Raw genomic sequence first — 13969 nt, forward strand, 5'->3', positions numbered from 1 at the left:
ATGTTTCGCCCCCAGCAGTTCGCCCCCGGATGTTTCGCCCCCAGCAGTTCGCCCCCGGATGTTTCGCCCCCAGCAGTTCGCCCCCGGATGTTTCGCCCCCAGCAGTTCGCCCCCGGATGTTTCGCCCCCAGCAGTTCGCCCCCGGATGTTTCGCCCCCAGCAGTTCGCCCCCGGATGTTTCGCCCCCAGCAGTTCGCCCCCGGATGTTTCGCCCCCAGCAGTTCGCCCCCGGATGTTTCGCCCCCGGATGTTTCGCCCCCGGATGTTTCGCCCCCGGATGTTTCGCCCCCGGATGTTTCGCCCCCAAATTAGGCAGGGAATTTTGGCCTTGTGTTTTAGCCCTAAGACCTCTTTCACAGTAGCCACTTTCCCAAGTGCTAAGCACTGGAAAATCGCTAAGAAGATTGCCAATTTTGAATATACTAGATGGTGGCCCAATTCTAACGTATTGGGTATTCTAGAAGGCGCAGCCACGTGGTATGTTGCACAGGTTATGTAGTATATTGGACAGTCCACGTAGTACATTGCACAGGCCATGTAGTATATTGAACAGCCGAAGTAGTATTTTGGACAGCGCACGTAAATTGCACAGTCCACGTAGTAAATTGCACAGCACATGTAGTATATTGGCCAGCCGACATAGTATATTGCACTTGTCACGTAGTATATTGCACTGCCCACGTAGTCTAGGAATGTGGGCACTATATTCGTGTTAAAAAAAAATAATAATAAAGATATACTCACCTCAGCCACGGGCCCTGAAGTCCTCGCACCTCTCTGCAGTGCTGGCAGTGGCTTCCGGTCTGAGCATAGGACCTGCGATGATATTGAGGTCACATGACCGTGACATCATTGCAGGTCCTGGACGCATAGCATCGTTCGGACCGGGAGGCACGGCGTGCACTGGAGAGAGGGGCGGAGGACAGCGCGACATCGGAGGGGGTGAGAATAACTTTTTTTAAATTTTTTTTATTTTTAACATTACATCTTTTCACTATTGATGCTGCATAGGCACGATCAATAGTGAAAAGTTGGTCACAACTTTTAAATAGTAAGAAACTAAAAAATGATAGTTTTGGCCCCCTTAAAAATAGTCTGGGTGAAATGGTGGATGAGGATGAGGAAAAAGCCAATATGCTAAATGACTTTTTTTCATCAGTATTTACAAAAGAAAATCCCATGGCAGACAAAATGACTAGTGATAAAAATTCCCCATTAAATGTCACCTGCTTAACCCAGCAGGAAGTACAGCGGCGTCTAAAAATCACTAAAATTGACAAATCTCCGGGCCCAGATGGGATACACCCCCGAGTACTGCAGGAACTAAGTACAGTCATTGATAGACCATTATTTTTAATCTTTAAAGACTCCATAATAACAGGGTCTGTATCACAGGACTGGCGTATAGCAAATGTGGTGCCAATATTCAAAAAAGGGGCAAAAACTGAACTCGGTAATTATAGGCCAGTAAGCTTAACCTCTACTGTGGGTAAAATCCTGGAGGGCATTCTAAGGGATGCTATACTGGAGTATCTGAAGAGGAATAACCTTATGACCCAGTATCAGCACGGGTTTACTAGGGACCGTTCATGTCAGACTAATTTGATCAGCTTCTATGAAGAGGTAAGTTCCGGACTGGACCAAGGGAACCCAGTGGACGTAGTGTATATGGACTTTTCCAAAGCTTTTGATACGGTGCCACACAAAAGGTTGTTACATAAAACGAGAGTAATGGGGATAGGGGAAAATATGTGTAAGTGGGTTGAGAGCTGGCTCAGGGATAGGAAACAAAGGGTGGTTATTAATGGAGCACACTCGGACTGGGTCGCGGTTAGCAGTGGGGTACCACAGAGGTCAGTATTGGGCCCTCTTCTTTTTAACATTTATTAATGACCTTGTAGGGGGCATTCAGAGTAGAATTTCAATATTTGCAGATGACACTAAACTCTGCAGGGTAATCAATACAGGGGAGGACAATTTTATATTACAGGATGATTTATGTAAACTAGAAGCTTGGGCTGATAAATGGCAAATGAGCTTTAATGGGGATAAATGTAAGGTCATGCACTTGGGTAGAAGTAATAAGATGTATAACTATGTGCTTAATTCTAAAACTCTGGGCAAAACCGTCAATGAAAAAGACCTGGGTTTATGGGTGGATGACAAACTCATATTCAGTGGCCAGTGTCAGGCAGCTGCTACAAAGGCAAATAAAATAATGGGATGCAGTAAAAGAGGCATAGATGCTCATGAGGAGAACATCATTTTACCTCTATACAAGTCACTAGTGCGACCACACTTAGAATACTGTGCACAGTTCTGGTCTCCGGTGTATAAGAAAGACATAGCTGAACTGGAGCGGGTGCAGAGAAGAGCGACCAAGGTTATTAGAGGACTGGGGGGTCTGCAATACCAAGATAGGTTATTACACTTGGGGCTGTTTAGTTTGGAAAAACGAAGACTAAGGGGTGATCTTATGTTAATGTATAAATATATGAGGGGACAGTACAAAGACCTTTCTGATTATCTTTTTAATCATAGACCGGTGACAGGGACAAGGGGGCATCCTCTACGTCTGGAGGAAAGAAGGTTTAAGCATAATAACAGACGCGGATTCTTTACTGTAAGAGCAGTGAGACTATGGAACTCTCTGCCGTATGATGTTGTAATGAGTGATTCATTACTTAAATTTAAGACTGGATACCTTTCCGGAAAAGTATAATGTTACAGGGTATATACACTAGATTCCTTGATAGGGCGTTGATCCAGGGAACTAGTCTGATTGCCGTATGTGGGGTCGGGAAGGAATTTTTTTCCCCATGGTGGAGCTTATTCTTACCACATGGGTTTTTTTTGCCTTCCCCTGGATCAACATGTTAGGGCATGTTAGGCTATGGGTTGAACTAGATGGACTTAAAGTCTTCCTTCAACCTCAATAACTATGTAACTATGTAACACAGGGTTAATAGCAGCATTAACGGAGTGCGGTACACCGCGATCCATTAACGCTGGCATTAACCCTGTGTGAGCGGTCAGCGGTGAGTGCAGGGCAGTGAAGCAGCGGCCATTTTTCTGGCAGACTGTGACCATAGCTGATTGGTCGTGGCAATGGTCGTGGGCGTTTTGCCATGACCAATCAGAGACTTGACAGACAGACGCCGCAACAAATGAATATACGAATAAAACGTTACAGACAGAAAGACGAAAGTGCCCCTTAGACAATTATATAGTATATAAGTCAATGGCTGGAAAAGCGAGGAGTTGTTTCGGCCAGCTCTTTTTATTTTATTACAGGAGCTATTTTTGAGCACTTAGCGTTCATCAATAGCCTGTATCTTATGGGTCATTACCGAGAGCGCTCACAAAAGCCCTCTGAAAAATGCCAGTAAAGCACGTGCTTTGGAGTTCTAAAACAGTGGCAGCATAAGGGTGCTTTCACACTTCCGCTACATACGCACTACAGGCCGCCCGTTCGCTTCTGTGATGCCGCATTCCGCTAACCTGCAGCGAAACGAAAAGAAGAAAAAGCTCTTCTTTTTATTCTGACACTGATAGCGGAATGCGGCATTATGAAAGCGAACGGGCGGCTGCAGATCACGGAACCGAGCCGTTCACTTCTATGGGCAATGCGAGCGGAATGCCAGCATTCCGCCAGCATTGCCCTGGGGTCAGCTGGATGTCAGATCCAGAGCAGATTGACCTCTGGCGGCCACAAACACAAGTGTGAAACCACTCTAAAATTACAGTGTACAAGAGGCCTAAAATCTAAACAATTTTGAACTTTTACCTGACCCAGCACTGACCTGCTTTGTTGCAAGTTTTGTTGCAGATGTGACAAGTAGCAGGCCACGTGTCCTGCAAGTTACATTAGACTAGCTTTTATTCCACATGTACATCAGAATATAGCAGTGTCTGAAATCTCCACAAAGAGAGAAGTGTACTGCCACAAAAAATCAGTCAGCTTCCACAGCAATTCACTTTCTACAACTATGAATTCAGTTCTGTCCAAACGTGGAAGGAGGAAGTTGGTCCATGAGAATCACATTTACTTATTTTCCAAACGAACCGCTGACGATGTCCATTCCATCTGGATGTGTGAAAAACGGTCGACTTGCAAGGGACGTGTTTGGACCAATGAAGAATCTGGCGAAGTTGTGAAAGTAGTCAATCTTCACAGTCACGCAGCACAAGCTGCAAGACCTAAAGCAATCCGACTTGTTAATGAGGCAGTCACCAGGGCAAGGACAACACAGGAGACACCACAACAGATTCTCACAGACGTCGTTTCAGGAGCCCATTCTAATGTTGCAGCACTTCTCCCAAGGAAAGCATCACTGAAGAGGACAATACGATTAGCAAGGCAACTTGGCAATATCCCAAGGTTACCTCAAACCCTTGATCAACTTGTTATCCAGGAGATCAGTATTGATGGTGTCCAGCAGCAGTTCCTTCTGCATGACTCTGGTAAGCTACTTAACCATTTAACATTGTATTAAAACAATTCCATTATGCATAATTACTGCAAAGTTTATTTTGCACAAATGTGAAAAATGCTAGACTATAAGGTGCTGATATAAAATACTATGTGATTTTTGCCTTCAAGGGAAACTTTGAGGGTAATATAATGTAGCGAGGCCTACTGATTCCAACTAGTGTTGGCCGATTACTGGAAAGATAGGATCAGATCGGGCTGATCATACCAAAAGATTGGAATTAATTCTCCAGAGCTATATATATATATATATATATATATATATATATATATATATATATATATATATATATATATATATATATATATATATATATACACAGTGGGGCAAAAAAGTATTTAGCCAGTCAGCAACAGTGCCAGTTCCACCACTTAAAAAGATGAGAGGCGTCTGTAATTTACATCGTAGGTAGACCTCAACTATGGGAGACAAACTGAGAAAAAAAAATCCAGAAAATCACATTGTCTGTTTTTTTTAACATGTAATTTGCATATTTTGGTGGAAAATAAGTATTTGGTCAGAAACAAACAATCAAGATTTCTGGCTCTCACAGACCTGTAACTTCTTCTTTAAGAGTCTCCTCTTTCCTCCACTCATTACCTGTAGTAATGGCACCTGTTTAAACTTGTTATCAGTATAAAAAGACACCTGTGCACACCCTCAAACAGTCTGACTCCAAACTCCACTATGGTGAAGACCAAAGAGCTGTCAAAGGACACCAGAAACAAAATTGTAGCCCTGCACCAGGCTGGGAAGACTGAATCTGCAATAGCCAACCAGCTTGGAGTGAAGAAATCAACAGTGGGAGCAATAATTAGAAAATGGAAGACATACAAGACCACTGAGAATCTCCCTCGATCTGGGGCTCCACGCAAAATCCCACCCCGTGGGGTCAGAATGATCACAAGAACGGTGAGCAAAAATCCCAGAACCACGCGGGGGGACCTAGTGAATGAACTGCAGAGAGCTGGGACCAATGTAACAAGGCCTACCATAAGTAACACACTACGCCACCATGGACTCAGATCCTGCAGTGCCAGACGTGTCCCACTGCTTAAGCCAGTACATGTCCGGGCCCGTCTGAAGTTTGCTAGAGAGCATTTGGATGATCCAGAGGAGTTTTGGGAGAATGTCCTATGGTCTGATGAAACCAAACTGGAACTGTTTGGTAGAAACACAACTTGTCGTGTTTGGAGGAAAAAGAATACTGAGTTGCATCCATCAAACACCATACCTACTGTAAAGCATGGTGGTGGAAACATCATGCTTTGGGGCTGTTTCTCTGCACCGGGGCCAGGACGACTGATCCGGGTACATGAAAGAATGAATGGGGCCATGTATCGTGAGATTTTGAGTGCAAACCTCCTTCCATCAGCAAGGGCATTGAAGATGATGAAACATGGCTGGGTCTTTCAACATGACAATGATCCAAAGCACACCGCCAGGGCAATGAAGGAGTGGCTTCGTAAGAAGCATTTCAAGGTCCTGGAGTGGCCTAGCAAGTCTCCAGATCTCAACCCTATAGAAAACCTTTGGAGGGAGTTGAATGTCCGTGTTGCCAAGCGAAAAGCCAAAAACATCACTGCTCTAGAGGAGATCTGCATGGAGGAATGGGCCAACATACCAACAACAGTGTGTGGCAACCTTGTGAAGACTTACAGAAAACGTTTGACCTCTGTCATTGCCAACAAAGGATATTTTACAAAGTATTGAGATGAAATTTTGTTTCTGACCAAATACTTATTTTCCACCATAATATGCAAATTAAATGTTAAAAAAACAGACAATGTGATTTTCTGGATTTTTTTTTCTCAGTTTGTCTCCCATAGTTGAGGTCTACCTATGATGTAAATTACAGACGCCTCTCATCTTTTTAAGTGGTGGAACTTGCACTATTGCTGAATGACTAAATACTTTTTTGCCCCACTGTATATATATATATATATATATATACACTGTACGCCCAAACAGTGTGTGTGTGTGTATATATGTGGGTGGGTGATGGTGGTCTGGCACTTTTGGAACTTTGTAATGCAATAAAGGATTTGTATAGGACTTCAGCAGTGCGGAGGTCTTTCTTCATGGATGCATGTTAAGTACGGGCGGAAGCCAGCCCCTGCTCTAGCAGCACACTGAGTCCTCAGCAACAATCTCAGTTGAGCCACTCTTCTTCCAGCTTTCTTGCATATATACAGTACAGACCAAAAGTTTGGACACACCTTCTCATATAAAGATTTTTCTGTATTTTCATGACTATGAAATTTGTACATTCACACTGAAGGCATCAAAACTATGAATTAACACATGTGGAATTATATACTTAACAAAAAAGTGTGAAACAACTGAAATTATGTCTTATATTCTAGGTTCTTTGCTTTGATGACTGCTTTGCACACTCTTGGCATTCTCTTGATGAGCTTCATGAGGTAGTCACGGGAATGGTTTTCACTTCACAGGTGTGCCCTGTCAGGTTTAATAAGTGGAATTTATTGCCTTATAAATGGTGTTGGGACCATTAGTTGTGTTGTGCAGAAGTCTCGTGGATACACAGCTGTTAGTCCTACTGAATAGACTGTTAGAATTTGTATTATGGCAAGAAAAAAGCAGTTTTTCACAGAATAAATCTTATAGGAAGTGTCCTACCTTATTAATTTATCACCGAAGAAAGACACTATTTAAAGATGGAAAAAATGACTAATAAAACCTAACATTTACTTCATTTGAATAAAACACTCTATAACATTCACGATCTAAAACTCAGATGGCTGCTGAAAAAGTTACAGGGTGCACAATCTCCCTACCAAACCTCTGTCTGTGCCCTTCCTAGCAGCAGAGGTTGGCACCCTATTAAACCTGCGCAATGGCGCCCCTGCTCAACGTAGACTAATCCTAACTGACCCCAATGGGCCCTGTAGTGCAGAAGATAGATATTAACACATCCAGCAGACCATACATAACAGACAGACATATAATTGTCACAAAAAAGTGCTAGATAAAAAATATTGCACTTTAATAGGCCAGAAAAGAAAGGGAGAAAAAATTATATATATACAGGCTAGTGCATTAGTGTGTTAATTATTTGGACACACTAAAAGATGAAATGCACTATTAGTCAAGACCTCTAATAGGTAAGCCTGTATCCCTATCTTTAACCTGCCTCCACCCTACCTGCCTGCGGAGGTTGGCACCCTAGATACCTGCGCAAATGGCGCCCCCGCTCTAGTCGACTGTCCCAAACTCTCCCTATTCTATAAAGAGGCAGGCAGTGATGGAAGAAACACTAACAATAAAGTGCAAAAATAGTGCAACAAAGTGAAAATCCACCAAAGTAAAGTGACATTAATAAATTGAGTATATGAACAGAATAGTATCAAGTATGTAATATTCTCGACGCGTTTCCCCTGTATAGGTTCATCAGGAGACATACTTCTATATAAAAAGACTCGTTTGGAAGAACAAAATGAACTTATCTGACTGTAACAAGGAGAATAGTAAGAGCCGTGCGCCCTCTATTGCAGCGGAGAAACAATGTCCATCCTGTCCCTGCCGGACTAAATCAGTCACCTGAGACTGATTTAGGGCCCATTAGGGTCAGTTAGGATTAGTCTACGTTGAGCAGGGGCGCCATTGCGCAGGTTTAATAGGGTGCCAACCTCTGCTGCTAGGAAGGGCACAGACAGAGGTTTGGTAGGGAGATTGTGCACCCTTTAACTTTTTCAGCAGCCATCTGAGTTTTAGATCGTGAATGTTATAGAGTGTTTTATTCAAATGAAGTAAATGTTAAGTTTTATTAGTCATTTTTTCCATCTTTAAATAGTGTCTTTCTTCGGTGATAAATTAATAAGGTAGGACACTTCCTATAAGATTTATTCTGTGAAAAACTGCTTTTTTCTTGCCATAATACAAATTCTAACAGTCTATTCAGTAGGACTAACAGCTGTGTATCCACCAGACTTCTGCACAACACAACTGATGGTCCCAACACCATTTATAAGGCAATAAATTCCACTTATTAAACCTGACAGGGCACACCTGTGAAGTGAAAACCATTCCCGTGACTACCTCATGAAGCTCATCAAGAGAATGCCAAGAGTGTGCAAAGCAGTCATCAAAGCAAAGAACCTAGAATATAAGACATAATTTCAGTTGTTTCACACTTTTTTGTTAAGAAAAAAGCAGCTAAGTAAAGAAAAACGAGTGGCCATCATTACTTTAAGAAATGAAGGGCAGTCAGTCCGAAAAATTGTGAACAGTTGCAAAGACCATCAAGTGCTACAAAGAAACTGGCTCACATGAGGACCGCCCCAGGAAAGGAAGACCAAGAGTCACCTCTGCTTCTGAGGATACATTTATCCGAGTCACCAGCCTCAGAAATCGCAGGTTAACAGCAGCTCAGATTAGAGACCAGGTCAATGCCGCACACAGTTCTAGCAGCAGACACATCTCTACAACAACTGTTAAGAGGAGACTTTGTGCAGCAGGCCTTCATGGTAAAATAGCTGCTAGGAAACCACTTCTAAGGACAGGCAACAAGCAGAAGACACTTGTTTTGGCTAAAGAACACAAGGAATGGACATTAGACCAGTGGAAATCTGTGCTTTGGTCTGATGAGTCCAAATTTGAGATCTTTGGTTCTAACCACCGTATCTTTGTGCGACACAGAAAAGGTGAACGGATGGACTCTACATGCCTGGTTCCCACCGTGAAGCATATACGAGGAGGTGTGATGGTGTGGGGGTGCTTTGCTGGTGACACTGTTGGGGATTTATTCAAAATTGAAGGCATACTGAACCAGCATGGCTACCACAGCATCTTGCAGCAGCATGCTATTCCATCCGGTTTGCGTTTAGTTGGACCATCATTTATTTTTCAACAGGACAATGACCCCAAACACACCTCCATGCTGTGTAAGGGCTATTTGACCAAGAAGGAGAGTGATGGGGTGCTACGCCAGATGACCTGGCCTCCACAGTCACCAGACCTGAACCCAATCGAGATGGTTTGGGGTGAGCTGGACCGCAGAGTGAAGGCAAAAGGGCCAACAAGTGCTGAGCATCTCTGGGAACTCCTTCAAGATTATTGGAAGGCCATTCCCGGTGATGATCTCTTGAAGCTCATCAAGAGAATGCCCAGAGTGTGCAAAGCAGTCATCAAAGCAAGAGGTGGCTACTTTGAAGAACCTAGAATATAAGACATATTTTCAGTTGTTTCACACTTTTTTTGTTAAGTATATAATTCCACATGTGTTAATTCATAGTTTTGATGCCTTCAGTGTGAATGTACAATTTTCATAGTCATGAAAATACAGAAAAATCTTTAAATGAGAAGGTGTGTCCAAACTTTTGGTCTGTACTGTATAATGGCTCCAAGCTGCGCTGTTAAAAAATAAACAAACCCAGTTATTCAACTCTCTCCGGTGTCCAGCGCTGTCTCTGGCGGTGCAGGGAATTCCGAAATCCCAACGCTATGCATTCTGGGTTGTGCATCACCACCTCTGCACATGTGCCGGGCTGTTCTGTGACGTGATGTGGTGCTTTCCCAGGACCGTCTAGTGAGCGGTCCTGGGATCACTCTCCATTGTAGTTATAGTACGGCAGGCACAGAGGCGGCGATGCGCCGCCCGGATTTCGGGATTCCCTGCACTGCTGGGCTAAGAGCCGGAGCCAGTACTGGACACTGGAGAAAGAGGTGAGTAACTGGGTTTGTTTATTTTTTAACAGTGCAGCCTGGTGCCAATTACTAAAGCTAAATATGCACACATGCTGTACGCCCGTACAGTGTGTGTGTGTGTATATATATATATATATATATATATATATATATATATATATATATATATATATATATATATATATATATATATATACGCACACTGTTCGGGCATGTATGCCCGGACAGTGTTTTCAGATTACGGAGGATTCCGATTTCTAATTCTGATCATCATCATGATCTGGCTACAAATCGGATCGTAATTTAAAATAACGATCAGCCTGAAAATCGTAATAAATTACGATCTTCAGTGATCGGATCGGCCAGCACTAATTCCAAATATGCAGCATTGTACTGGCCATACCTGTCCTGGATGCTGCCCCGGAGTTCAGCCTCGCCTGTCTGGGGCATGCACGGGCTGAACTGCCATCGCCGGCTGATTCCTCGGCTCTCGTAGTTCAGTCCTGCAGATCCGTGGACAGGTCGGGCTGAACTCCGGAGCTCAGGTGAGATACGCCATGATTTGCAGAGGCATTTTGCCTGCTGCTTGCAAGCACTTTTTAAGCGCTTTGGCAAAACGCTTCGGCAAATAGGGGACGTGGCCAAGCTCTGCTATGGGCGTGGCCATGCCTTGCTATTGCCTAAACCGAGCGTTTTTCCAGTGGTTTGCAGGCATTTTTCAGGAGGTTTCCCTCTTGCCCATTCCCTTGAATGGGCAAGTTAAGCACGGGATCCGCCGGAAAATAGCTTTGAAGCTATTTTCCGGTGCGGCGTTTTCTGGCCCCAGCCGGAATCCGCCTGTAACCCGCACCATAGACATGAAAGGGCGGGTTTCATTCAGGAAACACAGCACGGAATACGCCTGTAAATCCAGCTTGTCTGGATAAAGCCTGAGGCCTCATGCCCACTGATGGAAGGGGATTGCGGAGCGGCATCTCCGCAGCGGCTGTAATTGCGGTAGCAACTGCAGATCCCACAGGAATCTATTTGTGCCTGCAATTGTGGCCACTATTGTGGTACCCTAATTCTGTATCAAACTCTTCACTTAACTCTATGGATTTAGGTGCAGCTTTTAGTGCAGGATTTCAGCCTCTTATCTGAATGGCTGGAATTTTCTTTGTATAATGGCAGCATACATTGACATGCTGCACTGCATGTTTTTTTTTTTGTAATTTTTTCATCAGCATGTGGATGGGATTTACACATTAACGCTGCATATGACCCCAGCCTAATGGACCATTCAGTTATGCCTTAGGCCAAAAGCACACTGGTGATTTTACTGGCGTTTTTTGCATCCTGCACAATCCTCTCAATGAGACAGCATAGTCACGAACGTCCGCCCTGCCCACCCGACAATTAGCGCGCCCATCCGCTTGAATGGAACGCCTCATTCAGGCGGGCGGCCCTCCCAGTCATTCATTCAGACGTCTAGCCGCACGCCGCGTCTGGATGAGGCTGTCAACTAGACAGCTGTTCAGCATGGCGGCGATCGGCCGTGCTGAACGGCCGTCTAGTTGAAGGGTCTAAAGGTACCCTAAAAATGTGACCTATTTCAAGTTTGGAAGTAATTTTAATTTTAAACAAAAATATATCATTTTCCACTGGGACAATATATGTTGTAAAAAACTATTGGTTGGTCCCTTCACACTAGATTTTGCTTCAGTTTTTTTATTATGAAATCCGAAAATCTGGAGCAAAATGTGAGTTTTTAATGTGAGATATGAACAGAGGCTTCTGATTAGGATATTTTTTTTTGTGAATTTATCCCAAAATTCTCTGCTGCTTGTTACACTTTTTCTGTTATTTCCTCTACTAATACTTTCATTTTAAATTAGGAAATGGACACAGCCGTATGTTGATATTTGGAACAAGAGACAATCTCCATCTACTGGCACAAAGTAAAGAGTGGTTTGCTGATGGCATGTTTTTCACTACACCAGCCTTGTTTAGGCAACTTTACACAATCCATGTAGTCCACAGCGGCCTTGTTGTTCCGCTAGTGTACAACTTGCTGACAGACAAGAGCCGTTCTACATACCAGAGGTTGCTGCAAGAGCTGAAGAACTTGCAGCCTGGACTGCAGCCAGACAACCTGATGTTGGATTTTGAACTAGCTGCAATACAGGCATTTGAAAGTGAGTTCCCCAACCTTGTGAAGACTGGTGGCTTTTTCCACCTATCACAGTTGGTTTGGCGTAAAGTTCAAAATGAAGGACTCAAGATGCAATACCAAGGTGACCATGATTTTGCCCGTTGGATAGGCATGATACCTGCCCTGGCCTTTCTACCACCACAGAATGTTGTGCAATCATTTGAAGAATTGGTGGAAGATCCTGACTTTCCACAAGAAGCAATACCTATTGCTAACTATTTTGAAGACAGCTATATCGGTCGAATGAATCGCAGAGGACGTCAAGCACCTTTGTTTCCAGTTCAATTCTGGAATGTGTATGAACGAACATTGAATGATCAACAGCGAACAAATAATGATGTCGAAGGATGGCACCGTAGCTTTCGAGAAACATGTGGTACTCTTTTCCAAAATATATACCGGTTCATTAACTGTCTGAAACATCAGCAAGAGCTCCATAGTTATGAAATTATTCAGATAATAGCAGGAAATCCCATTGCTGCAAGAAACAAAAAGTATGCTGCAATTTCAGCAAGGGTTAAACGTATCGTGCAAGATTTCAATAATAGAAGCTTGATGGATTATCTGAGAGGCATTGCCTACAGCTTTGAATTTTAGTTCATGGTCACATATTGTATGTTTTGAGAGCAGTGTTCTTAGCTGTAAAATAATTCAAGCATTATAACCTGTAATTTGTATTTTCTCTTTTTCTCTAATCCTTCCCCTCTATACCTTTTTATGTTTCTTGTTTAAACAGTTTTGATACATACAGTTAAAGCATAACTCTACAAAAAATATGTTATGTTATAGTACCTGTGCCCATGATATTCATTTCCAAAGGAGACCTTCCAGCAGCTTCACTTCTGTGTGAAAAGTCTCATCCAAGTTAAAGCTCCATGTGCTGCAGGATTTCAGTGGTTGCTAAGGAGGTTGTTTCTCCTTAGTAGCAGTACTTGTGGATGGATTCTAGAGGGTGTGGCTGCACAGGAGCATGCAACTAGCAATATATTCCCTATGATGTATAAAGGGCTGCTGGTTTACAGCCCTCTGCAAAGCCCCCCTATGTGTTCCATCCTGTAATGGCTTTACACAGGCAGGGGGAGCCCTCCTCTTGTCCAGGACAGAGTACATGAGCGGAGGGTGAAGGGGAGCTTTGCATAGGGCTGTGAACAAGCAGCCCTGAATGTATCATAGGGAGCCAGGATCCGTTCTGCTACCAAGGGGGCACGACCTCCTTAGTAACCAATGAAATCCTACTATTTTCCTGTCTGTTTGTAAAATTACTCATCTAGAAAACAAAGTTTTAAAATAAAAAAACTAATTTGATCAGAATTATATATCTTAGACTCATATGGTGTATTATTAGTGATAAGCAAACCTGCCAATGTTCAGTTCAGGCAGGTCTTTCCCGGATGCGAAAGATCCAGGAGCAAATTGCTAGAGGCAAAACATCCAGGGATGAACTGGTGGGGGCAAAACATCTGGGGGTGAAACATCCGTGGGCGAACTGCTGGGGGCGAAACATCCGGGGGCGAACTGCTGGGTGCGAAACATCCGGGGGCGAACTGCTGGGGGCGAAACATCTGGGGGCGAAACATCCGGGGGCAAACTGCTGGGGGCGAAACATCCGGGGGCG

General features: G+C 43.6%; 3 protein-coding genes across 3 annotated transcripts in view; 2 read left to right on the top strand and 1 right to left on the bottom strand.

Annotated features, from left to right (window-relative positions):
- Positions 1–13969, bottom strand: part of LOC143768300 (uncharacterized) — a 401106-nt gene that overhangs the window by 216920 nt on the left and 170217 nt on the right. The gene's annotated exons all lie outside the window — the stretch shown is intronic.
- Positions 1–13969, top strand: part of LOC143766954 (uncharacterized) — a 68692-nt gene that overhangs the window by 48300 nt on the left and 6423 nt on the right. The gene's annotated exons all lie outside the window — the stretch shown is intronic.
- On the top strand, positions 3947–13670 carry LOC143766956 (uncharacterized). The gene is made up of 2 exons (XM_077254975.1): positions 3947–4464; positions 12038–13670. Exons 1-2 carry the CDS (start codon positions 3990–3992, stop codon positions 12949–12951), a joined length of 1389 nt encoding a protein of 462 aa, XP_077111090.1. The 5' UTR covers positions 3947–3989; the 3' UTR covers positions 12952–13670.

The sequence above is a fragment of the Ranitomeya variabilis genome, chromosome 4 (assembly GCF_051348905.1).
Source record: "Ranitomeya variabilis isolate aRanVar5 chromosome 4, aRanVar5.hap1, whole genome shotgun sequence".
Taxonomy (NCBI): domain Eukaryota; kingdom Metazoa; phylum Chordata; class Amphibia; order Anura; family Dendrobatidae; genus Ranitomeya; species Ranitomeya variabilis.

Bases quoted from the DNA above. Each gene is read 5' to 3' on its own strand.
- LOC143766956 (XM_077254975.1), top strand. From the start codon at position 3,990: ATGAATTCAGTTCTGTCCAAACGTGGAAGGAGGAAGTTGGTCCATGAG. The intron at 4,465-12,037 runs GTAAGCTACTTA...ATTTTAAATTAG, and splicing joins GTTCCTTCTGCATGACTCTG to GAAATGGACACAGCCGTATG.